Raw genomic sequence first — 26,574 nt, forward strand, 5'->3', positions numbered from 1 at the left:
ATATGATTTTTGAAATTCCAATGGAGGTACTGGTTATCATTCATACACTTTGAGGACTGTCTTGGATAAAAAATATATCAGAGGCCTTGTTTTCTCAGAGTAATGGACCAATTTAGAAACAGGTTTTTGCCAATCCAACTATTTCATAAAACGAGGTAATATCATTTTCTTATAAAGATTTCATTCATGGTGTTAATTTAATTCAATTTAGTTTTCAACTGATTCTGGGCAGCTCACAATATACTACCATAAAGTAATCCAATCCAATTCAAAAGAAGATGGGATCCAGTCACTATACCGAGATAAAAACAATAAAAAGGCATACCCAAGAAGGAGCCCCATCCATCTCAACAAGGCTTTATGCCAATGCCAAAAGGGTGGGGGTTTCAGGGTGATCTCATTCCAAAGGGCAGGCCCCACAACAGCGAAGGCTTGCTTCCTGCAATTCCAGCTGCAGAAATGCTTATAATTACATAATTCCTAGCAATTCCCTCCTGCTATCTTTATTGGGGGGGAAAGTATGGGAGAAATGAATTCAGCAGGAGCCATTGGGAGAGTAATGCTCCTGACCATGAGCAGACTACAGAAAGAATACTCATTAAGTAACATTTTCCAAGACAACGTCCACAATATAGTTTATCTTCAGTGCAGGTGTAGCCCAGATGTCAATGAATATTCTAACAGGTGTTCCTACATTTACAGTAAAAACTAGATTAAAAAAATACATGAAAATAGGAAAAACTCACTTCCATTTAAACTAGCTATCGGAGGATAGAATAAGGCAGTGATGGCGAACCTTTTAGAGACCGAGTGCCCAAAAACTGACCCCGCCCCGCTCTACCCCCATCCCCTGCCCCGCCTGCCGCAGGGCCACTCACTGCCTCCAGGGCCCGCCACATATTGCTCAGGCAGCCCAGCAGCGCTATGGCGGCCACACCCTCTGCCCACACCCTGCAGCATCAGCTGTGCACAATGGGGTGTGAGGGCAGAGTCTTGTCTACGCTGCCTGGCTGCCATGTCCTTGGCTGTGCTGCTCTGCATGGGCCACGCTCAGGGCTGACTCTCCTTCAGGGGGGCTGCTGGAGAGGAGGGGGTCGTGGGGGAAGGCAAGGCTGGGGCAACGGCACGTGTGCCCACAGAGAGGACTCCGAGTGCCGTCTCTCGCACCCGTGCCATAGGTTCACCACCACTGGAATAAGGACTCGGAGAACCTTTGCTCTTAAGCACAGGGAGCACATTAAATAACAGTTAATTAATGTTACAAACACTAGGTCAGTGCGTGAAGGCCCTTTTCCTCACTCTCTCCCCATTTGCCTTTGTGGTAAAAAAGGCAAAAGGCAAAAAGCTACAAACTTCCAAAACCAAAACTAAAACAATTGTAATTGTTAAAATGTCTGTTCTTTAAGGTATAGCTTTATTTTCCGGTTCAAAAGTTCATTAGCCACTACATTTAGTTGAATCCAGTCTAATATAATGGTTTTGGTTTTCCTTCGTCTTCTGCCCCAAATAGGCGTAATGTAGACCACCTCGATACACGCAAAGAGGAACCTTGGATCTTCAACTAGCGTGGAAAAGGAATAAGATGCTAGAATCAGTGTTTCTCAACCTTGACAATTTTAAGCCATGTGTACTTCAACTCCCAGAATTCCACAGCCAGCAATGCTGGCTGTGGAATTCTGGGAGTTGAAGTACACATGCCTTAAAATTGTCAAGGTTGAGAAACACTGTGCTAGAATCAACCTTGGCTCTTTTATGACTCGTGGACTTCAACTCCCAGAATTCCTGAGCCAGCTATCCTATGCTGGCTCAGGAATTCTGGGAGTTGAAGTCCACGAGTCATAAAAGAGCCAAGGTTGACTACCCCTGTGCTAGATAGAAAAAGTAATCCAAGATCCGGTCCCACCTGGTTTAACGTGACCCTATGCACCGTCTCTGCCGTCGGCTTTCGCGACGCGGAAAAGAAATATGAGAAGTAACAGATCAACCACCGACGGGGGTGTTTTCCCCAGGACGTTTTCTCTACTGAAACGCTGCTCCATGTTTTATTGCACTAACAGGTTGTGCCTTCAAATGCTCACGTAGAAGCTAATCCCACTGACTACAGCGGAAGGAAAACAGAAACTTCGGAGCAAATATACGTGCAGTTGGTCGGCTTTGTGCTGCAACTGTCTCAACTGATCGCTTTCCCGACCCTTTCCACGTGCGCTTCACCCACCGCCGGCCGTCCTTCCAAGCGTGAGTGACGTTAGCAAAGCGAAGTTCAACTTTGAGCGCCTCCTTAAACCCCTGGACCATCTGACTCCGTAACCCCGCCCACTCGGCTCCAGTTGCGAATGAAAATTCAGCCCAGCCGAGCCGAAAAGAGGAACGTGTGAGTGGGCGGAGGGCAATCCAAAGAAGAATCAGAACTAGTTGGACCGTGGGATGCGCGCGCCGTCCACATTGTAAGAGCCATATGCTTAGCATGCTTCATGATAGTGGGAAAGGTTGGGAGAGTGGAAAAGCTTTTAGGAAGAATGGAATAAGAAGACCCGAGAGAGTTGCCGTGTTAGCTAGTGGGCTAGAGAAGCTGTTTGCTTGCTGCTTAGAAAGGAAAAGGCGCTCCTTTTGCACGATTGAAAAAATCAAACTGCCCCGTCTTGCCAACTTGCTGCCGTCGGACTGTTTATAAAACCGAATGGGCGATGTTTCATTTCAAGGGAGGAGAAAGGGTTTTTTTTTTTGTACGAGGAGGAATTGCGACATATTAATGTATTTGCGTAACATATTTTGACCGGGTGGGAAGAAAAGTTGCTTGAGTGACTTGTGACTGTGACTTTTACGGAACCGAGAATAATCCTCGGCGCTTAGATGTTTCCCACGTGTTTGGCGATCTAGGGAATATGGATTTCGGTTTCTTAAGAACGATAGGCGATCTAAATACAAACCCTTGCAAGCTATTCTTCCATCGGGACTGCCTTTCGTGAAATATTCTTGGGAGAGGGGTGGTGTGGCAGGGTTTCGCTGAGCAGAAACTGATAATGTGGCAATGTCAAGATCAGGAGACGAAGAACCAGCGTAAACGTAGGAATGTTATTAGATGAGACAATAAGTATGTTCAAATGCAAACAGAGGAACGAGGGTTAGAATCCTTAAAAGTTTTTTTAATATCTGGGAATAAACTCTGTTGAATATATTAGTAAGAATTACGCATGGGGCCGATGTATTTCTTGTATTGGTAGATTGGTTGATATTTGTCCCTGCTTGTCCCTTCAAGAATTAACAACATAATTAGTGGAGGATTTACTTGTTCTTTTCCTCAGTTTATTTGTGACCCTGATATTTCTCTTGTCTTTTCTAATTCTTGATAAAACTGCTCTTAATCTGTTATTAGACAAAAGGTAGTATATGAAATGGTCGATTTATATTTTAGCCAAATGCATTCAAGTCTTACACTGCTTACAGTTATGTCAAACACCAGAAAGATTGTAGTCTGCTTAATAATAATAATAATGATAATGATAATGATGATAATGATAACGATACAACAACTTTGGAATTGGGTAAGGAAAATGGTCATCATGATGGGCATGACCAGGCACAAAAAACCAAAAGGTTGATTCCCTACCATTTTCCTCTCCCCAGGTTATTTTTTGAAATATATTAATAGACTTATTTTTATGCCTTTAAGTCAGTTTTGACATTTGGTGTCTGCCTGGACAAGCTCTGCAGTGTTTTGGGGAAGGTTTTTCAGAAGTGGTTTGCCATTGCTTCCTTCCTAGGCTGAGCGAAAATAATTGGCTTAAAGTCGCTAATTGGCATTATACCCAAGGCAGGACTACAACTCATGATCTTCTGGTTTATAACCTGGTGCCAAAACCACTAGCCCAAACTGCTCATTAGATTTATAACCCACCTTAATTTGTACAATTAAGGCAACATGCTGTACATAAACCTGCCTTCTATTTTTTTACAACAGTAAACTTGTAAAGTGGGTTGGGCTGGAAAAAAAAGCAACTCCAGTAAAGTCCCTTAGCCAGCTTTTACCTCTGAGATTGGGCTAGAATTCAGGTTCTCCCAATTTCTACTGCAATACCTGAACCATTGCATCAACCCAGCTTCTTACTTTTGCTTTTTTTACTGGGCAGTTGTGCAGACTTGTAGGTAAAGCTTCATTCTTTTCTAATAATGGCTACAGGTGCCTGTAAGCTGCTGGTTCTGCTTCCAACTTAATTATTTTGCAGTTATACAAAACATCCTGAGAGAAAACCACAGGTCATAGCAAACAGAAAGTATGCATCATATACCTTTGAAATTGCCTCCAGTGGAAAAATTTCTGGGAAAACTAGGTGACTCTTAAAAACTTTCCAGCTGATATTTCTAAATTGGTTATGTTTAGTGTGGAGATGAGAAGATTGTAGTAATGTATAATAACTGTCTTAAAATAGCTGAAAGGGCCATTGGGTAGAAAATGGGGCAACATTGGTTTGGTTCTTCCAGAAGATAGGTTAAAATGAGCAAGATGGTAAATGGTGATAGGACAGGGGTGTCAAACTCTATTGTGTCACGTGACGTATTGTGACATATCACGATGTTTTTTGTCTTTGTGGAGCTGGGGTCGCATCCGGTCTGCGGGCCACCAGTTTGACACCCCTATGATAGGACATCAGGAAAAATGTCCTAATGGTAAGAGCTGTTCCTCAATGGAATAGATTGCCTCAGGTGGTGATGGAGAAAGAGTCTTTCACTGAAGGTGTTCAGTGGATGGATGGACAAGAAATTGGTCTAGACGATCTTCCATATTCCTTCCAATCTTTATATTCTGTGTCACAGACATCAAAGAAGATATTTATGGACACCATGTTTTTTGCCTTGGCTTAAAATGTCAGAATTGAAAATATGTGTGTATATTGTGAATATACCTTTCTTTCTTTCTGTGTGTATGTAAGGTTTTGTCACAGGATCCAGACTTTTTATTCTGAAGGAAGTACAGTCTGTGAGTGTGGAGAAGTAATCAAATTCTAAACTAACAGGCTGAACAGCCTTCCAAATAAGGAATATACTTCCTTATTCTCTTCTTCTCTCAATACTCATCATTTTCTGAATTTTACTATTTAAAACGCATGGTACTTAAAACTCATGGGGAACACAATACAGTAACTAGTATGCAAGGAAAAGAAGGCAGAGGTTATTTCAAATTTTTGTGTGCTTTTCAAGTTCTCTGACTATTGTGGATTTAGGCCTTCCAAGGCTATTATAATCACACATAACCAAGAGTTTGGGAGTTTTAATTCTGTTTTGGCTATGAAAGTCAGCTGAGTGACCTTGGGCCTATCACACAGTCTCAACACAACTCATCTCACAGGGTTGTTGTGGGAAGATAGGAGGAGGAAGGAGTATTGGCATTTTGAGTTGTTTATAAAAATAATAAATACACTTATCTGTAGGTTAACCTTCATACAACCTAATTGGAGAGGGTCAGAGAGCAGGATATTGTCTTCTTTTACCATGCCATTTTTTGGCTGTACCTGCTAAACCCATTCCTCCTGTGCTGCATTATTGAAGAGAAAGAAGGACTAAGTTGCAAAGGCAATTATTTCCTTATCTATCCCGTCTCTCTGGATGGCGCAGATGAAGATTGAATTCAATAGGCAGACATCCCAGTTTTGGGATTACCAGGAGATGGAATTCAGAAGAGAAGGAACAAAGTAGCTCCTCTTCCCAGGGTCATGCCAGTTGTTGCTTAGCCCTCAGCCCTCCTTAACTTTGCCCTAGCAGTTCAGCATATCATATAGGTGAGAATCCAGATGTTGGACAAAAGATAACTTTTCTCTATTTGCATATGCTGTATTTGCTCCAAGAAGCAAGCAGTACTTATAGGTTGAGGCTGAGGAAGTAGTGATGGTTTGGGGCAGGAAGAACTGCTGTCTCAAAACTATTCAGTACAAGGATTGGATAGTTGTTGGTAACATTGTAGTCCCACCTATTGTGATAAGTAGGGAAGGATGATCAAGAAAGGTAGAAGCCACCACTATGTTGTCTTGCTTTTCAGAATTTGATGGAATTTGGGAAGGTCTTTTTGCTTTTTCCCCCCAACAGGTATTGCAAAGCAGGGACAGTGATCAGTTTGCATGAATATTACATACAACATATTTCTGAACAAAGCTTGGCAGTTGGAATGGACACAGCTTTTCTGGCACCAATTTGGAAGTGGATTGCTAATGCTTCCTCTAGGATGTGTTTTAAACTTATGAGACTAGTGATGTTTTATTATGTTTTCCTGAAGGATAGCCTGTCTGGACAATCAATGCCATTGGCTCAAGCAGTGATTATAAGTAGTATTCATGCCACAGCTGTTGAACTGCATTCTTGTTGTCCATGCAGCAGAAAACATTGTGTGGGTGAGGATATAGTACTAGAAAACAAAATGTAGTATACAGTTAGGAAGAATTTAACTCTCTTCCTGTCTGTTCTTCCTTACAAATAGCCCTTCCTTGACTGGCTGTTAAACCAGAAGTGATTTTTAATGGCTGACAGTTGCTCTTAGAAAGGACATTTGCAATGGAGCTAATCTTAATGTAAGAAGGGTTGAAGGGTCACACCCTACAGATATCTGATCTCTCTCTACTGCTAATACAGATTTAGGGAAACAATTTTCTGAGAGAATGCTCATTCATCTTCTGTCACTTATTGTCCAAAAGACAGGATGATTATTTTTGCTTAGAGGAGACTGTTCTTTTAAACAATGGCAAGCAGAACAATAGTTCTTTTAAACAATGGCAAGCAAAGCAATGTTTTCTATTAAGGAAGGGTTGGTTGTGGTAGATTCCTACAATAATATTTTTTTTCTTGCCTTAATTACCTGTTTCTGTTGGAATTATGCTATAGTGAGCATGGAGATAGAGTGAGAAAATACCTATATAGTAGGACAAGCCTGATTGAACTATGACTAATACCTTGGGAATGGTAGAACTGAAAGACTGTTAAGATACCATATGAATGAGATTCACAAATGAGTCTGTAGTCCTCAGTGGAACTGCATCTACATAGAGGGAAGTGTGCAGTAGGGTATCCCAAGGTCTGGCTTAGGGCCAGTAGTCTTCAATATCTTCATCAATGATTTAGATGGGGGAATAGATGGGGGACTCATCAAATTTGCAGACACCAAGCTGGCAGGAATAGCCAACACTCCAGAAGATAGGCTTAAAATACATAAGGATCTTGACAGACTTGAACACTGGGCCCTATCTAACAAAATAAAATTCAACGTAGAGAAAAGTAAGGTTGTAGATTTAGGCAAGAAAAGCTAAAAAACACAGGTATAGTATAGGTGGTACCTGGTTCAATAGAAGTAACTGTAAGAGGGATCTTGGAGCCCTAGTGGACAATCACTTAAATATGAGATAGCAGTGTGCTGCAGCTGCCAATAAAGCCAACATAATTCTGAACTGTATTAACAGAGAGATAGAATCAAGATCACATGAAGTGTTAGTATCATTTTACAATGCCTTGGTAAGATCACACTTAGAATATTGCATCCAATTTTGGTCACCACAACATAAAAAAGATGTTGAGACTCTAGGAAGAGTACAGAGAAGAGTAACAAAGATGATTAGGGGACTGGAGGATAAAGCATATGAAGAACAGTTGCAGGAATTGGGTATGTTTAGTTTAATGAAAAGAAGGAATAGAGGTGACAATGCAGCAGTGTTCCAAATCTAAGGGGCTACAGGATTTCCTGCCTGAGCAGGGGGTTAAACTAGAAGACCTGCAAGGTCCCTTCTAACTCTGTTATTCTGTTTTTCTAAATTAAATCAATTTACCTTATTAAGTAAACTTGGTAAAGTGCAAGTTATCTCTTAAAAGTTTATTGCTTGGACAGCAACCCACTCTTACTTTTAGTTGTTTGGTTATATCCGGTTTATATGGATTACTGATCTATTCCTTAGATGTTTTGGTAACTGCACTTCCACTTTGAAACTGTTTTTGTGTCAGATTGTATGTCCCAATACTTGAGCACTACCTTGAAATAGTTAATGGTGAAAGATAAAGAGAAGTAATGAATCTTAAGCAAGAATCTTTCAAAATTTCCTTGTGTGAAAAATTTCCCTGAAAAAAAAGGTAGATCTGTCACTCTTTACAATTTTGTTAATACTTACTTTTTAAATAAAGAACTCTTAATGTTAAAACAGATTTTCCCAGATTCTGAATTTCATCAAATTATTCTTCCTTCTAAGCATCAAAGTAAATGTTAAGTGTATTCAAATAGTGCTGTGTAATAGATAATAGTAAACATCCTGGCCAAGGCTAAATAGGTGCAAAGCTGATTCTAGCTGATTTGTTGTGGCAGAAATTAAAGCAGGGGTGTCAAACTCAATTTCATTGAGGGCCACATCAGCATTGCGATTCCCCCCAGGTGGATGTGGCCAGGGTGGGCGCGGCCTACTTGGTGGGCGTGGATGGAGTGGGTGTGGCCTACTGGGGGCGTGGCCAGCTCTACATTCGCATCAAGGGTGCCTGTGGGGCCCTGGGTAGGAGTGGGACAGATCTGAGGGTCTCTGGCAAAAGGGGGTGGGACCAGGACAAATGCCAAGGCATGGTCCACTGGAGGAGCCTCGCTGTTCCTCTCAGGTCATGCGGGGGGGGGCCTGGATGGTGGCACAGGTTGCCCAGAGCCCTGGGCAGCAGAGGTCAAATGCCCAGCCTGGCCCTCGAGCACCTGCAGCACCAAGCCCAGCCCCACTTCCCCAAGGGGGCGCCCAGCTGCACTTACCTCCTCAAGGCTGCTGTGCTGTGCTTGCTCTCCTTTGCCAGGTTGCTCATGATAGGTACAAGGGCAAAGTCAGAGGGAGGCCCATTCCCTCTCCATGGGAGGAGACCCGGCTTTGTATCCAAAGCTTCCTTAGCAATATAATGGGAGACCCCAGGATAGGCCAGGAGGAGGGGGCAAGGGGATGGTGAAAGGGCAGCAGGGCAGGACTAAGGGAGGACTTTCACCAGACCCTCCCTCCTTCTTTCCTTCCTTCCTTCCTAAGTACAGAGTGGTGGGAAAATATTTGAGATGAGGGAGGGAGAAAACAGGCAAGAAACGCAGCTGGGGAGGTGTCACCCTTCGTGAGGAATGAAGAAATGCACCATCGTCTGGAAGTGGCCAGCACATGGCCCTCACCTACTTCATATATCTGGCTTGGTGGGGTCTGGAGGAGGGGATGCCATGAGCAGCGTGAGAGTCAACGTTACCTGCGCAATGCCGCCCAGCCCCCAGCCTGCCCGGTTTCAGCAGGCAGTGAGGCGCTCTTCTCACAGCGCCGAGAGGCTGAGCCAGGCAGCGCGAATCTGAAAAGAAGCGCGATGCCGCCCAGCCCCCAGCCTGCCCAGTCTCGGGCCATTTGCTGGCCATCGCTTGAAAGGGCCATTTGCTGGCCACTTTCAAGCAATGGTGCATTTCTTCATTCCTCACAAAGGGTGACACCTCCCCAGCATGCACCCACGGGGTGGGGCCGACGCGGCAGGGGCTGGTTCCTCGCTGTTTCCAGACAGCCTTGTGGAGCTAAGACTGAATATGTTTCAGCATAGATGGCCACCACAAAATTGTACATTGGCTCCCGGCTGGCCTGGGCCAGGGCCATGGCAGTGGGAGCCGTTCCCTCACTGTTTCCAGGATGGCTTTGCAGGCCACATGAAACCACTTCATGGGCTGCATCCGGCCCGCGGGCCTTGTGTTTAACATGTCTGGATTAAAGGAACAAGCTCTCCCACTTCACCCCGATTTATAAAGTCCCCAGGAGGTACTAATTCACAATTAGAGAATCTATTTTAGGACTTCAGCCTTAAATCTGAATCATGTCAAGTGCTGGGGAAATCAGTAAATTCAGGCAGTTCAAACGAGTGTTAAAATTTATTGGAAGCTTAAGCTTGCAAGAATCAGACCATCTAACGGTCAAGGGAAATGACCGGGAGATAAGAGAGGCATTCAAGGTGGGCTGAACTTAGATTTCTTGTAGGTGCACAAGGACTTGTGACTTATGACACATTTGATCCCTCCCTCAGGCTCAGCCTGGTCATCTCCTACAAATATTTTGTAGTAAATAAATGCCATTGTTAAATGTCTAGTTCAGTGGTTCTCAACCTTTTTAATGCCGCGACCCCAACCGGTCGTAAGTCGAGGACTAAACCGGTCGTAAGTCGAGAACTAAACCGGTCGTAAGTCGAGGACTACCCAACCGGTCGTAAGTCGAGGACTTTCCCTGCCCGGCAGCGCCGCACATGCATGGTTCCGCCCCCTGCGCCGGCCGAGGCGTTGCTGGCAAGCGGCAGAGACGGAGCAGGCCGACCACCAGCTGGCTCAGCCCAAGGGAGGTAAGGCACCCGCTGGAAAAGGGGGAAAAATGGCGGACAAAAAAAATGGCGGACAGCCTTGCTTGGCGACCCCCATGAAATGGTCGATCGACCCCAAATGGGGTCCCGACCCACAGGTTGAGAACCACTGGTCTAGTTCATCTTTAATAAACAAGTATAATTATAACAACATAAAGGTACAAATTAAATTTGTATTTAAAATTGTATAGATATTAAGAAGCCTAATCTTAAAATTTACAATACAATATGCATATACAATATAACATTTAGATCTATATTAAAAGCCTTACTTTTTGTAAACCCCAATGATAATTTACTGTAGTTGAATAACAGATGTTGTTGTAATGAATGAGTTATTGTGCCATAGGGCAAGCTCATTAGGACAAGCAATTTGATTCTTGTAATAAAGCTATTAATTAGGAGAAAGTCCCATTGAAGTCATTGTCTTATAATTCCAACCACAGGATGATGTAGGCAACTCACGCCAATATTTAAAATATATTTCATCATTAGATGCACTGCATTGAAAGTGTTAGATTTTGTTACAATATGATATATAGATATATAGATGTGTGTGTGTGACATTGCTGATTGGATAATAGGTAGACTTTCATCTACCAATATTTTGGCCATTTTGGCAAGTTCAGCAACAACTGATAGGCCAAGCTACATACAGGTCGTCCTCAACCATTCTAAGTTACAATGACACTGAAAAAAGTGGCTTAGACATTTAATGGCTGCAGCATCCCAAAATGTGATCACCATTTGCAATGCTCCAAGCAAAGTCAATGGGAGAATGACTGCCTGATTCACTTTACAACTACAGCGATTCATTTAGCAGTGGCAAAAAAAGGTTGTGTACTTGGGCATGACTCACTTAACAACTACTTGTAAGCAGCAGAAATTCTTGCTTAAGAATAGAATTCTGATCCCAACTGACGTCATAAGTCAAGGACTACCTATATTGTATTCCAGGTGAAACAGGCTTCTTTAATTTTTGATTTAATTATGTTAGTATAAGACACATTTTAAAAAGACTTCAACATTGAGGGAGTGGGAAACTACAACTATTACTATATTTACTGACAAATGTGGCCCCCAAAATAGCTGGAAGCCAGGTGGCATATAAATTTAATAAATTATAATCATTATCATGCTCTTGAAGAAGAATACAAGGGAAGGGACATTTGTTAACTTGGAGGCCTCCCAAATTTCCCCATTTATTTAATGGTCCATGTTTTCAGAAAGTTGGTACAAACACTGTGAAGTGCATGTGCACAAAATGGAAACTGAAGTGTCTTCAAATAGACTACAGTGTAAGTATTGATATATCAAAATTAACTATAACAGTAAGACAAAAATGACTTTCCCCCCTAGCAGTACAGATAACAATGTTTTGTTTAAATTTACACATGATTTTCATTTTCTGGTTAGTTGTGTACAGAAATACTTTTTATCTTAGGTATGAATTCTATGTTAACTATAAAAATCCATTATTAGATAAATAGCAGCTGGTAGGGTGGAGGAGAAATCAATTTTAATAAAAGACTGGGCAAGTGCCATCAGTTATTATGTTTAAATATAATGGGTGAGCGCTGTTATTTATGTAATGATCCTTTGAACTCTACGGATTTGGTAAGGCTTTTGTTCTCCAGTCATAAATATTTGCATTATATGCAAAAAAAAAACACAAAAAAAAAACCCCCAAAAGAAAACACCACCCAGACTTGGCTATAAATATATTCCTGCTTTTCCTAGTCAGAATAATATTTTTTTTGTTGGAGTCTTGCCATAACAATAGCATAATTGTTAGAATAAGGTATTATGTTCCAGAAGTGGAATTGCCCATCTGGCAGTTTCCCTGGTCAAAAGTCCAAATATGAATCCTATCGCAGAATGTTCNGCGGGGGGGGGGGGGGGGGGCTGGATGGTGGCACAGGTTGCCCAGAGCCCTGGGCAGCAGAGGTCAAATGCCCAGCCTGGCCCTCGAGCACCTGCAGCACCAAGCCCAGCCCCACTTCCCCAAGGGGGCGCCCAGCTGCACTTACCTCCTCAAGGCTGCTGTGCTGTGCTTGCTCTCCTTTGCCAGGTTGCTCATGATGGGTACAAGGGCAAAGTCAGAGGGAGGCCCATTCCCTCTCCATGGGAGGAGACCCGGCTTTGTATCCAAAGCTTCCTTAGCAATAGAATGGGAGACCCCAGGATAGGCCAGGAGGAGGGGGCAAGGGGATGGTGAAAGGGCAGCAGGGCAGGACTAAGGGAGGACTTTCATCAGACCCTCCCTCTCCTTCTTTCCTTCCTTCCTTCCTAAGTACAGAGTGGTGGGAAAATATTTGAGATGAGGGAGGGAGAAAAACAGCCAAGAAACGCAGCTGGGGAGGTGTCACCCTTCGTGAGGAATGAAGAAATGCACCATCGTCTGGAAGTGGCCAGCACATGGCCCTCACCTACTTCATATATCTGGCTTGGTGGGCTCTGGAGGAGGGGATGCCATGAGCAGCGTGAGAGTCAACATTACCTGCGCAATGCCGCCCAGCCCCCAGCCTGCCCGGTTTCAGCTGGCAGTGAGGCGCTCTTCTCACAGCGCCGAGAGGCTGAGCCAGGCAGCGCGAATCTGAAAAGAAGCGCGATGCTGCCCAGCCCCCAGCCTGCCCAGTCTCGGGCCATTTGCTGGCCATCGCTTGAAAGGGCCATTTGCTGGCCACTTTCAAGCGATGGTGCATTTCTTCATTCCTCACAAAGGGTGACACCTCCCCAGCATGCACCCACGGGGTGGGGCCGACGCGGCAGGGGCTGGTTCCTCGCTGTTTCCAGACAGCCTTGTGGAGCTAAGACTGAATATGTTTCAGCATAGATGGCCACCACAAAATTGTATATTGGCTCCCGGCTGGCCTGGGCCAGGGCCATGGCAGGGGGAGCCGTTCCCTCACTGTTTCCAGGATGGCTTTGCGGGCCACATGAAACCACTTCGTGGGCTGCATCCGGCCCGCGGGCCTTGTGTTTAACATGTCTGGATTAAAGGAACAAGCTCTCCCACTTCACCCCGATTTATAAAGTCCCCAGGAGGTACTAATCCACAATTAGAGAATCTATTTTAGGACTTCAGCCTTAAATCTGAATCATGTCAAGTGCTGGGGAAATCAGTAAATTCAGGCAGTTCAAACGAGTGTTAAAATTTATTGGAAGCTTAAGCTTGCAAGAATCAGACCATCTAACGGTCAAGGGAAATGACCGGGAGATAAGAGAGGCATTCAAGGTGGGCTGAACTTAGATTTCTTGTAGGTGCACAAGGACTTGTGACTTATGACACATTTGATCCCTCCCTCAGGCTCAGCCTGGTCATATCCTACAAATATTTTGTAGTAAATAAATGCCATTGTTAAATGTCTAGTTCATCTTTAATAAACAAGTATAATTATAACAACATAAAGGTACAAATTAAATTTGTATTTAAAATTGTATAGATATTAAGAAGCCTAATCTTAAAATTTACAATACAATATGCATATACAATATAACATTTAGATCTATATTAAAAGCCTTACTTTTTGTAAACCCCAATGATAATTTACTGTAGTTGAATAACAGATGTTGTTGTAATGAATGAGTTATTGTGCCATAGGGCAAGCTCATTAGGACAAGCAATTTGGTTCTTGTAATAAAGCTATTAATTAGGAGAAAGTCCCATTGAAGTCATTGTCTTATAATTCCAACCACAGGATGATGTAGGCAACTCACGCCAATATTTAAAATATATTTCATCATTAGATGCACTGCATTGAAAGTGTTAGATTTTATTACAATATGATATATAGATATATAGATGTGTGTGTGTGATATTGCTGATTGGATAATAGGTAGACTTTCATCTACCAATATTTTGGCCATTTTGGCAAGTTCAGCAACAACTGATAGGCCAAGCTACATACAGGTCGTCCTCAACCATTCTAAGTTACAATGACACTGAAAAAAGTGGCTTAGACATTTAATGGCTGCAGCATCCCAAAATGTGATCACCATTTGCAATGCTCCAAGCAAAGTCAATGGGAGAATGACTGCCTGATTCACTTTACAACTACAGCGATTCATTTAGCAGTGGCAAAAAAAGGTTGTGTACTTGGGCATGACTCACTTAACAACTACTTGTAAGCAGCAGAAATTCTTGCTTAAGAATAGAATTCTGATCCCAACTGACGTCATAAGTCAAGGACTACCTATATTGTATTCCAGGTGAAACAGGCTTCTTAATTTTTGATTTAATTATGTTAGTATAAGACACATTTTAAAAAGACTTCAACATTGAGGGAGTGGGAAACTACAACTATTACTATATTTACTGACAAATGTGGCCCCCAAAATAGCTGGAAGCCAGGTGGCATATAAATTTAATAAATTATAATCATTATCATGCTCTTGAAGAAGAATACATAGGGAAGAGACATTTGTTAACTTGGAGGCCTCCCATTTATTTAATGGTCCATGTTTTCAGAAAGTTGGTACAAACACTGTGAAGTGCATGTGCACAAAATGGAAACTGAAGTGTCTTCAAATAGACTACAGTGTAAGTATTGATATATCAAAATTAACTATAATAGTAAGACAAAAATGACTTTCCCTCCTAGCAGTACAGATAACAATGTTTTGTTTAAATTTACACATGATTTTCATTTTCTGGTTAGTTGTGTACAGAAATACTTTTTATCTTAGGTATGAATTCTATGTTAACTATAAAAATCCATTATTAGATAAATAGCAGCTGGTAGGGTGGAGGAGAAATCAATTTTAATAAAAGACTGGGCAAGTGCCATCAGTTATTATGTTTAAATATAATGGGTGAGCGCTGTTATTTATGTAATGATCCTTTGAACTCTATGGATTTGGTAAGGCTTTTGTTCTCCAGTCATAAATATTTGCATTATATGCAAAAAAAAAAAAAAAAAAAAAAACCCAAAAGAAAACACCACCCAGACTTGGCTATAAATATATTCCTGCTTTTCCTAGTCAGAATAATATTTTTTTTGTTGGAGTCTTGCCATAACAATAGCATAATTGTTAGAATAAGGTATTATGTTCCAGAAGTGGAATTGCCCATCTGGCAGTTTCCCTGGTCAAAAGTCCAAATATGAATCCTATCGCAGAATGTTCTATGAAAAATTCTGCCCGTCTCAAGAAAATGCAAAATTGGTATTGAGGGATAAAAGTCTCTTTGGAATTCCATCATGCTGGTCTAGCCAGGAAACCAGCCTACTTCTCTAGGTCTGGTATAGTTGGCCCGAATTCTGCCCTATTAGCTCCTTACAGTAGAACAGGGGTAGTCAACCTTGGCTCTTTTATGACTCGTGGACTTCAACTCCCAGATTTAAGAGCCAAGGTTGACTACCCCTGCAGTAGAAGAAGCTAGTATTGCTCTGTTTACTGGTCAACAACTTGACAAGACATTTGGTTGGAGCAACCTTTTGGTTTATAAATTTGAAATTAAGTTTTCTCGCATTTTAGCAAGAGTAATGATTCACTGGAATTAACTGTCAAGCTTGGAACTAGTTAAGCAGACCTATGAATACCCAAAAAACTTTGATAAGTAGTTTAATCGCAGAAAAGCTATTATGAAGGGATTGCAGTAACTGCTGTTGTATCCAAAGCAAAGCCTATTTATAGCAAAATCAGTGGGAGGGGCTGCGCAGTAGGCTGGAATACATTCATGTTTCTTGGTTTGGTAAAAGATAGCTTTCATATTTTATTGTTTTGCTCTGACAATTTGAAAACTTACTCTCACACAAGGAACATTTATGACCAAGAAGCACACATGGAATGTTGATAGTTTGTGAGGATTCTTACAAATGGTTGTTGTTACGAGCACTACGAACCTTAAATTACCACTTCCTAGAAGGCAAGTTATATAATCTTATAAATAATTTATATCTGATTTAGTACATTTGCTGTTTCATTTTTTCAAGGTTTAGAATTATACTAGCAAACTCACCCAAGAAAAAACATGGAAGTACAGTCCTGATCTGCACAACCCTTTTTTTCCACAAATTCTTTATTTTTTTCCCCCAGTATTATTAACTTTTTATCATTCAGACTGTTTAAGATGTTAGAACTGGAGCCTTTTGCTCTCACAGTTGTGATAAAAGGATAGATCAGACTTATATTGGTTTTAATAAGATAATGGGGCCTTTTCAATTATATTAGTTACCCAAACAAAGCTTGGCTGAGCTTTATGTGGTCAGCATATTTAAGGGAGAAGAGGGAAAAATTGCTTGTTACAGAATTACAGAATAACAGAGTTGGAAGGGACCTTGGAGGTCTTCTAGTCCAACCCCCTGCTCAAGCAGGAGACCCTACACCATTCTCAACAAATGGGTGTCCAGTCTCTTCTTAAAAACCTCCAGTGATGGGACACTTAAAACTTCTAGAGGCAAGCCATTCCACTTATTGTTCTAACTGTCAGGAAATTTTTGTCCTTAGTTCTAAATTGCTTTTCCCTTTCATCTGTTACTTCTTGTCCTACCCTCATGTGCTTTGGAGAATAGATTGATCCCCTGTTCTCTATGATAGCCCCTCAAATATTGGAAGACTGCTATCATGTTACCCCTAGTCCTTTTTGTTAGACTGGGCATGCCTAGGCTAGCTTGTGTTCAGTAGGAAGAAACAGCTACCATGTCACCCGTAAATAGCTTAGTGTAGGGATCGACAATTGTTTCAGACGCCAGATACTACTTATGATCTCAAAAAAATTAACTTAAAATTAAATTAAAATGTAAAGCAATCAAATTTTATTGGTCATGCTATTTTGATCACTTTATAAAATATGTATTTATTTACCAAGGTTCCATAGAGGATGTCAATGGCTGTTGCATTAATGTCTTCTGGTTAAAGACTGTTCCAAAAGTTCTATGCAGTGTCCTATAATCTTAGTGACTTAATGATTCCAAGCAACTACAGTAAAGAAGAATGAGTTATTGGCTTGAATGAAATGTTCAGGGACAACAAGGATGTATGTCCTTGTTACGATAGGTGGAAAAAAATGATCAGTGGATCCTGCATACCGTAGTTCTGTTAACTTCTCAATTTTTAGGAGAGAAGGCAGAGCATGGGAGCCAAGTGAAGAGAGGACTCAGCCTAGAATTGTTACATGTCCATAAATGTTCCAAGTTCAGTCCCCCTTGAATTCCGTTGACTTTTATCTAGAGCCAATTTAGTGCTTACCATTAGTTGACTAGATTCCTGTGCCCAGGCTTGAGCAATACAACACTATGTATATTTATTCATAAAAATGTGGGTCCCTTTTGCACAGTTACTAAAACTTCATCCTGCCACAAGTTGGATACCGTCTGGTAGGAATTAACTGTGGACTGTCCTCATGGAAATTAAGGGATTCTTCTATCTAACCTTCTTGTCAGTGTGATAGTAGGGAAATTGAGCCTATGAGTTCTGATTAATCTTAACTACTGATTACTTTCTTCTACAGAATAGGATGTCCTTGCTAATTACTAGATAGATTATGTTGCAAGTTTGCTTGTTGTGATATTACAATTGCGTAACTAATTGGCTGGAAGTATGTATTACTGTTTTTATTTTAATGTGTTTCTGTGTACTTCTTGAAAGATAATATATTAAAAATGTTGCAAGTAGATGTTAAAGATATTTTCAGTATAGCTGTCTACTGAAACTAGTTGCTAAACATAGTATGTTTATTATGTAATAATAAATCTGGACCTCAAATGCACCATTTTGGCCTGTGGCTGCTCAATTCTTGGTGCTGAAGTCAATGACAAAAGGTAATAATTCTATTCTCTTTATTTGTTCCTGATTCAGAATTTCTGGGATTGTTCATATCTGTTGGATGATCTAAGCTTGATTACCTTTATGTATCATTTAATGGTTAGATTACATGCTGACAATTTTTCCCTAAAAAGTATTCCCTAAAATAATCCATACATTGGGTGCTCTTATTTCCTTTTCTTTCTTGTTTTGGAATTTGGGAAGAGGTTTTCATCAAAGATTTGATTCAGATTTGCCAAAAGAATAAGGTGGGACCGAAATAGCTGCTAAGTAGCATTCTAGGGCATGACTTTTTTGAATAGGAATTTCCAGTGTTAGTTTTAAACTCCTTGAAAGCTCTTTGTTTCAAAAACAGTTGTGTCAGATGGTTTTAAGGAGCTTTGCATGATTCTCTGGAGCCAAATAGTGTACTTTTGTCAGTTCAGTAGTCCTTTTTTTTGTACAATGCCTTCTTATCATTCATATAGGAAAATTAATATTTTCCAAACTGCCCTTAAAGTCAATTTGAATTAGTATCTGTTGTCCTCCTCAACTTGATGCCCTCTAGATGCTCTTTGCCTACCATCTATGCTGCATGTGGATAAGGCTATCCTTGAAGAGTATTTGGAAGCTATAGCTGGTAGAGAATGCAGCAGTTTTGTTGCCAGCTTGTCTCTGGATCCAAATCAAGGTGTTGGTTACTAGCTTTAAAGCCCATTAGGATATGGATTCAAGGTATCTGAAGATCTCATCTGTCAAGGAATTTGGGCTGGCAGGGTCAAGGAGAAGAGCCTTTTCCACTGTGGTCCCTGCCCTGTTGAACTTTCTGTTGAACATTCTGCTTCCAGAATTTAGATCCATCTCCAAATCCTGGTTTTTCCAGGTGACTTGGCACCTGATGTGGATGCCTTCACTGGAAGTGGTTGATGTGGTAAGAGAGAAGATCTCACCCCCATGCTATCTGCCTCCTTGGTTTTAATTTTTATTTAAGTCTTTTAACTGTTTTTATATTTATCTTTTTACCATTTTGTAAGCCATCCAGAGTTACTTTATTGGTGGGAAGAGTGGTCTATAAATTTAAGAAACATATAAATAAAATATTGTGTTCTATCTGATTTATAATTACCAGGTGGGATCCTGGGGGACCAATGCAAATGAAGGCATTGCACATTCGGTACACACACAAAAAAAGGAGGAAATTTAGCCAATTCAGCTCAGTACCTAAAATAATAAAAATCCATATATTCTTCTTTCAATTCTTCAAATGCACCTTACATCTTTTCAACTTGCTGCATTTCTTTTGTCTACAAGGTGGGAAGCTATAACTTAAGAAATTGAGGTCTACTGAAATATCTAATCAGATCATATATTTCAACATATGATTTACCAGGGAAGTACATTTAAATTTTTTTGCCACAGGACTTTAATTGTGTAATACCCTGTCTAATGTAATATGAGAAACCTTGAATTATTTTTGACCTTGTTAAATGGTTATCACTTCAAATTGGCAGTCGTGACTTGTGTGACCAGTTAGACTGCATAGCTCTCATTCTTAAAGAAAAATGTAATCAGGTAACTAAATGTTTTCCTTTGTCAAAGCTGTAAGCAGGCCCAGACATTTTTATTATCAATCAAACAATTACATTGCACCAAGTATACAAGTTGTCTTTCAGCTGTATGGAACCCCCTTTCACTTGCCTGTTGTTTGGGGAAATTTTCAGAGCAAACAACAAGAATGAGATCTATACTGAATAAACGTTGATTTCTGCTGAGCTTGCCAGATTGCAGCTATGCAGTGGTTTCTTCAAAGGAGCATAAGTTTTTCATTAAGTAAGAAAATGACTGTACTTCTCCCGACATATGTTTCTGAGCCCCATCTAGATTTCGTAGATTGACGATCCATTCAGACAATGCAAATTCACGAATAGTTTCTGCTCAAGTGGTCCTACTCTACCCTCTCTAGGGTTCACTCTGATATCAATGAAAGCCCAAAATACAGTACAACTATGTGTATTGCAAAATTCTCCAGCTGACCCTTACCTTTCCATACAATTCCATAGCACTTAAGAGTTCCACACTTATTTGCATCTCCTGAATGGATGTTCTATGGAAATTTGCTGCCATCAAATAATTAACATGTAATCTGCAGTAGTTTTATCTGCATTGAACCCCACTGCAGGTTCGGTGCTGACACCTGGATAGCTTGGTAGATATTTAACGTCTTCTGACAATGTCCACATCATGCTTAGCATTCACTGAAGGAATGCCTGGCTATTTTGTTGGTAACAAGTGTCATTTTAAAGCAGATGTGTAGGCAGATGATGAAGCAATAATTCTCTCCCTCTGTTCTGTCCCAGCCTACATCTGTCTTTGTTGCGTCACAAAAACAAACCCCTCTTTAACAGTAGGCTGGGAAAACCAACCCCTTTTTATTACAAAAACAGTCCTGATAAGTTTGCTCAAAAACAAAAACAACAGAATACTTTTTCAACAGATAATTGGTTAAAAAATCAGACAGAGCAGGAGTTTAAACAAAACATTCATCGGTAAAACAAACAGACCATGATCCCTGGAAGTTTTTACAAACGGTTGCCTTCAGCAACCAGCACCACCCACACCTCCTCTTTTTATACAGCCGTTCCAAGGCGTTGCCTCTCAGTGCCTTCTCCGTTTTCTCTGGAGTTCTCCCATTGACTGCTGTTGATTTACCCTTGCTAATTGCCTGTGCGCGCGAGCATCAATTAGCAAGTCCATCAGGTGTGCGTAGTCTGAGTCTGACTCAGTCCCCTCACACAGCTGAGCTTCATCAGGAACACGACTGGAGGGCTCTTCATCAAGCCGTGAGTCTTGTAATTCATCAGAGCCTCCTCTGACCCTGATGGCCCTTCCAATGCCTTCTCCACCTCCTCCTCAGATTCCTCAGACTCAGCTATTGGGAACACAGGCTGGCACGGAATCACGACACCCTCCGCCTTCCCCCACATTTACTGTATGCATTAATTGTAAAAGTTGATCCCTTCTAAAAGCACAGCAATGGCTTATATTTTAATTCTGATCATTTGCACTTGTTCACTGCATGTTACCAATGACAGGTGTTTTCATACAAGGTATTTCTATTCAATTTTTCATTGTAATGTATTTTGATTACGGTAGTTTATTAGATTGAGTTTGGTTTATTAATGCAGTTTTTAAAATAATTACACATGTATTTTTCCCAGAAATATTTGTTATGCAAAGTATTTTGTCTCTGCAGTCCTTCACTTAAAGCCGTTTTCTTGATATGCTACATCAGGGGTAGTCAACCTTGGCTCTTTTATGACTCGTGGATTTCAATTCCCAGAATTCCTTAGCCAGCTTAGCTGGCTCAGGAATTCTGGGAGTTGAAGTCCACGAGTCATAAAACAGCCAAGGTTGACTACCCCTGTGCTACATCATTGAATGTTTCTTCTTGTATCATATAATATTAAGCATGAAAGATAGACATTGAGGGTAACTATTCCACATTTATGTTTTTGAAATGTTGTGAGGAATTATTTATGATGTTATGGAGGCTGCTGCTGTGATATTCCCAAATGCTTGGTTCTTGAATCATTCTGGTTAATTTTTCCAATCTTTTTCCACAAAGCCTCCAGAAACTGAGACAGGAATTGACAATAGTACTTAGCTGGCATGGCATTGAGAAATATAACTAGATATCACCCACATATTGATAATAACAGACTTCAACAGTTTAACTCACCCTATGGTTTCATGTAAAGAGGAAGGGAAGGAATGTCAAACCCTGAGGCACCCCACAGGAGAGAGGCTGTGGGTATGACACCTTTTCCACATCAACATGATTGGAACCAACTGCTGAGAGCCACTGCAACACAGTGCCACCAACTCCTAAAATCCACAGTATCAGAAAGATACTGTAATTAATGGTATTAAAAGCCATAGAGAGATTAAGGTGCACCAGAATAGAGCACCATCCTCATCCCAGGTTATTCAGAAGTCATCAGGAAGTACAACTAATGCTGTGTCCATACTGAATTTCAGATGAAATGGGTCAAGACAATCAGCTTTTTCCAGGTTCCTCTGTTACCTTTATCATATTGGTTCCTTGCCTAATACAGATAGTCCTCAGTAAACAATTAGGATCGGAATTGCCAACACTGTGACATTGTTAAGCAAATCACCAAAGGTCATCATCTGACCACATTCCCTAAAAAGAGAAAGTTGGACAGTTGTCCAAAATTGTCAGGCTTGAGACTGGCTCCTTAAGAAGGGAGAACACCACTTATTCCCTCAAATAATCAGATTCCACTGCCTGGGCCCAAATATAGGTCACCTCCCAGCTACTGAATGTTCCCTTGAGAATACATACTTACTAGAATCCTAATGTAGAATTTGACCTGACTTTGCATCATGATGTTGCATGCTTTGTTAAATAGTGACATATGCCACATATTACAGTTGTTGTTTTTCATAACTTGTTAAGCCTTAATCCATGGTTTACAAATCATGATAGCTAGGTTCATGACTAGCAAATTGGTTTGCTAACACAAATCACAAAGTGATGCACAACAATGCAGTTTCTGTTTCAAATGCAGTGTGAGATAATGAATTGTTATTTTACCAATACCAGTACAGTAATGATCTGAAATTTTCCCATCATTAAAAGTTCATTTGCTTAGTTCACTGATTGAAAAGTTCCTAAACCAGATCTGATCAGCTCCACCAGCCAAGACTTTCCTAGGATTTTATTTTAATCTAATTTATACAAGAAAATAATTATCAGAAAAGGGGAAAATGCAAAATCCCGGACATTATTTTCCCTGTTTAAGAAATACAATAAAATACTTAGCATGTTTTTTAAAAAATACAGTTGACACTTTGGGATTGTGTATATATAATGTAATTGTGTGTTCTTTTTTGGGGGGTACAGGTACAGGGTACACCTGCTTTTTAATCACACATTCCTGCTAGCTGTAGGAGTTTTAGGATGGAGAGATATGATTTATAATAATAAAAAAGGGATAGCTAGAATTAAGAGTTGGAAAATCTGAACTGGAGGGAGCCAGCTTCTAAAGTCTTCAGAATGAAACTGATCTCAAAACAAATGATCCAGAAACACCCAGAAATGTTAATTCTGCCCTGCCTGGGCTAGCATCCAGCTTGGAATACTCATGAATCTCATACCAGAAACTTTTTCTCAGTTTCACCTAAGAAATTAGCTCCTCCTGTCTCAAATATCTGAATTTTGCAATAGCTGTCTGAGATAAGTTTAATACATTAAACTTTATTTTGGCTATGTGCATAGGTTGGACCAGTTGTAAGGCATTGGGGCATGAACCCAAAATTCCAACTTAAATTTAAGTGTGTGAAAATCAATAGTATCTGCAAATGAGCCTCTTTATAGGGATATTTTTCTTTCACAGTTTTAATTCTAACTTCTGTGGACTGCATCCCGTGTTTAAGAGATTCCTAACGAGGTGTATGTAACTGCACTAACAGGCCTATCGTCTCTATCACAGTTTAGTTTTTTCATTTTGCCCGTTTGAATTTGTAGTTTTTGTTTGACGAATAAATAAAATAAATAGGCCAGAGCAAGTATTCATAAATCAGTCTACTTCAATGTAATGTCTCTAAACCTTTGGAATTCTTTCTCTATAATTTTTGCAAATAGGGGAATAGTGCCTAGAAATGGTTAAATTAAAGTTCAATAGTTCTATAAAGTAAACAATTTTGAAAAATTGTTGTAAGTTTTATGGATTTATTTTACTTTAGATGTTCTTAGTTTAGTAAGATTTTTCTTATGGGCTTTGGGTTGCCTTGGCTTGTTCCTTCTCTGCCATTGTTGCCATAAAGCCAATAGGATCCTTGTCAGGTTCAACAATGATTTGAACTGTGAGGTTAAGAGATTATGATATTTAATCTGTAAATTAAATGTGTAACACATTTAATCTAGAAATGTGTTACGCAACAGGATAAATATTTTTATGTTATTTTTCAGAATTTGCAGAAAGTAGAAATTCATATTGGAGGCTGTCTTGTGAACAACTATTACATCTACAAGAAGTAGCATAATTCTTATCCTATTACAGACTCAGCCACTGAATCTACAATGTCCAGTATAGATCCATTTCAGCAGATTATGGTAAGTAGATAATTTTTTTATTTTGATTGCCCAAAATAATTATTTTAAATATGGCAACAGTATCGGGTCCTGCATGATCGTATAGGAATCATTTAAAATAAGAAATAAAACTGAAAAGCACTGAGTTAAAGTAAATAGCTCAAATTGACTGCTTGAAGGCTAGAAATTCTATAAAAAAGAAAGTGTACTAACTGGACTATGGAATTGATTCTGTAGGAAATTAAAATATTTAGATATCCAAGCATTCCAGGGTCCTGGAACAAGTTCTTGCCATTTACACTGCAGAGATGCTCCAACTCCTAACAAAATATATCTTATATTTGTTTAGGGAGCTAGCAAATCATTTTATTTATTTCAGAAAGAATCAAAGTAGATTAAGTTATTGGGGTTCATTTGAAATAGTTAACTGTGATTCAATTCAGATTTCACATTTTTTCAGTCTACAAGCTGTCTTTGGGAGATCAGGAACATGGCAACCTTTTCTAGTTCCCCATTTCCTCTGTCTTCCCTCAGAACAAGCTTTTTTATTCCCTTCCATGGTTTGCTATGGTTATTTGAATCAGGCATTTGTCAAGAAGTCCCAAGTAATCCTGAATCCTGATTGCTTATTTATTTATTTGTGAGTTTGCAGCCAATATTGTTTAAACTGACCCAAACTGACAGCAAGCTGTGCTTGCAGCAAATCACTAAAAAGAGCCATGCTAGAGAGAGAAGGAAGCTGCAAAAGAAATACCTTGATTGAACTTTCAATTCCTTATGCATCCTTTATATCTGATGATTGTAACCTTTTCCACAAGCTTACAGTCATTATATTCTTTTAAGTGCAACAGCAGCTGATGCTTACAAAACAGCATGGCTAATCTACTTTGACTATACTTTCACTGGGTTAATGTTACCCAGAACTGCTTCTACCTATTTCACTCAGTTCTAGTAAAAGAAAATTCTTCTGGTTAGTAAATTAAGTAATCAACATTCATAAATTGTATATCTTTGACTATGCATATGAAGGGCCATATTGTAGAAGAAAGTCATCTTTTCGCACCGCGTTCCAGAATGTTAGAATATTTAGCAGACTAGCAATTAGCAAAACTTGTAAATCCAATTTGAGCTCTCCACCAAACTGCTATCTTGCTCCATGTATGCCTGGAGCTCTCCATGCTGTAATAGAGAATGTGTCAGTTCCCATTATATAAGACAGAGAATTTTTTTAAAACAACAACAACAACAACAACAACTAGGTTGCCTACCAGATTAACTTTCTGCATCTTTGTGTTATTTGCTTTGGGCTCAGAGAGAAAGAGAAATTAGATATTAATTAAAATAATCAAGATGTACAGTATGTCCTAGCAGTGGTTTTATTCTTAACTTGAAAGACTTCAATTTTTTTCTCATTATATTTGTAAAGAAGCACCTTCCACCGAGGTTTTGCAAATGCAAACTTAAAATTCAGGTGATTATCCTGTTGCATTTTTGTTTCTGAAATTATAATTTCTGCAAAATAACTCTTTATTACTTTTAAGTTGTCGAAATACAATAAAAGGCATGTAGTTCTCATAAAATAAGCAACACTAAAGCATTAAGCATATGAAAACATCAATATATATCTACAAGAAACTCCACTGTGTACATGCAAGAAAGAAGAAAAATCCCTTCCAGATCTTTGGACAGTTTCTATCAATTGCATTCACTAGAACAGTGATGGCGAACCTTTTAGAGACCGAGTGCCCAAACTGCAACCCAACACCCACTTATGCATCGTCGGGTGCCGGGTGGGTGTGGCCCATTGGGTGGGCGTGGCTGCAGTGGTAACGGCAGACTGGGTGGGACTAAAAAGTTCAATCAATCAATTCCAACTTTGCAAGATCTTTTTTTTTCCCGTGAGAAGTTGAAATTGACTGATTGATTGAACGTTTTTTTTTTGCACACGGCGGCGGAGGCCTAAAGTGAAAAGGTTTTATGAAACCCAGCTGAAGGCCTAGGACTGGGGCGATGGCGCGCGTGCCCACAGAGAGGGCTCTGAGTGCCGCCTCTGGCACCCGTGCCATAGGTTCGCCACCACTGCACTAGAATAATTGCAAAGGAATTGAAAGAGTTGTAGTTCCAGATAGCTGAAGATTACTAGGTTCCCTATCTTGCTGGACATCATTAATATTTCATTCTGGTCAATTTTGTCTCACTTCTTTATCCATTATTCTTTATTTGCTCAGTTTTGCACAATTATTTGTATCTCTTGAAAGTTGGTGCTGTACTTGTCCCTTCCTGGTTCATTGTATTTATTTTGTTTTTTAATGTATAATTTAGTTTGGATGTATTTTGGAATACATATAGCTCTT

At 40.1% G+C, this 26,574-nt stretch overlaps 1 protein-coding gene across 1 annotated transcript in view; it reads left to right on the plus strand.

Annotated features, from left to right (window-relative positions):
* Positions 1-2,384: 2,384 nt before the first annotated feature.
* The window catches only part of PLA2G4A (phospholipase A2 group IVA), a 71,131-nt gene continuing 46,941 nt past the window's right edge, over positions 2,385-26,574 (plus strand). Inside the window, exons 1-2 of the mRNA XM_015813321.1 lie at positions 2,385-2,444; positions 24,098-24,241. Coding sequence (XP_015668807.1) covers positions 24,209-24,241 — 33 coding nt within the window. The 5' untranslated portion in view covers positions 2,385-2,444; positions 24,098-24,208. The remainder of the gene's footprint in view (positions 2,445-24,097; positions 24,242-26,574) is intronic.

This window comes from Protobothrops mucrosquamatus, unplaced genomic scaffold (genome assembly GCF_001527695.2).
Source record: "Protobothrops mucrosquamatus isolate PMUCROS unplaced genomic scaffold, P.Mucros_1.0 scaffold151, whole genome shotgun sequence".
NCBI classification, from domain to species: Eukaryota; Metazoa; Chordata; class Lepidosauria; order Squamata; family Viperidae; genus Protobothrops; species Protobothrops mucrosquamatus.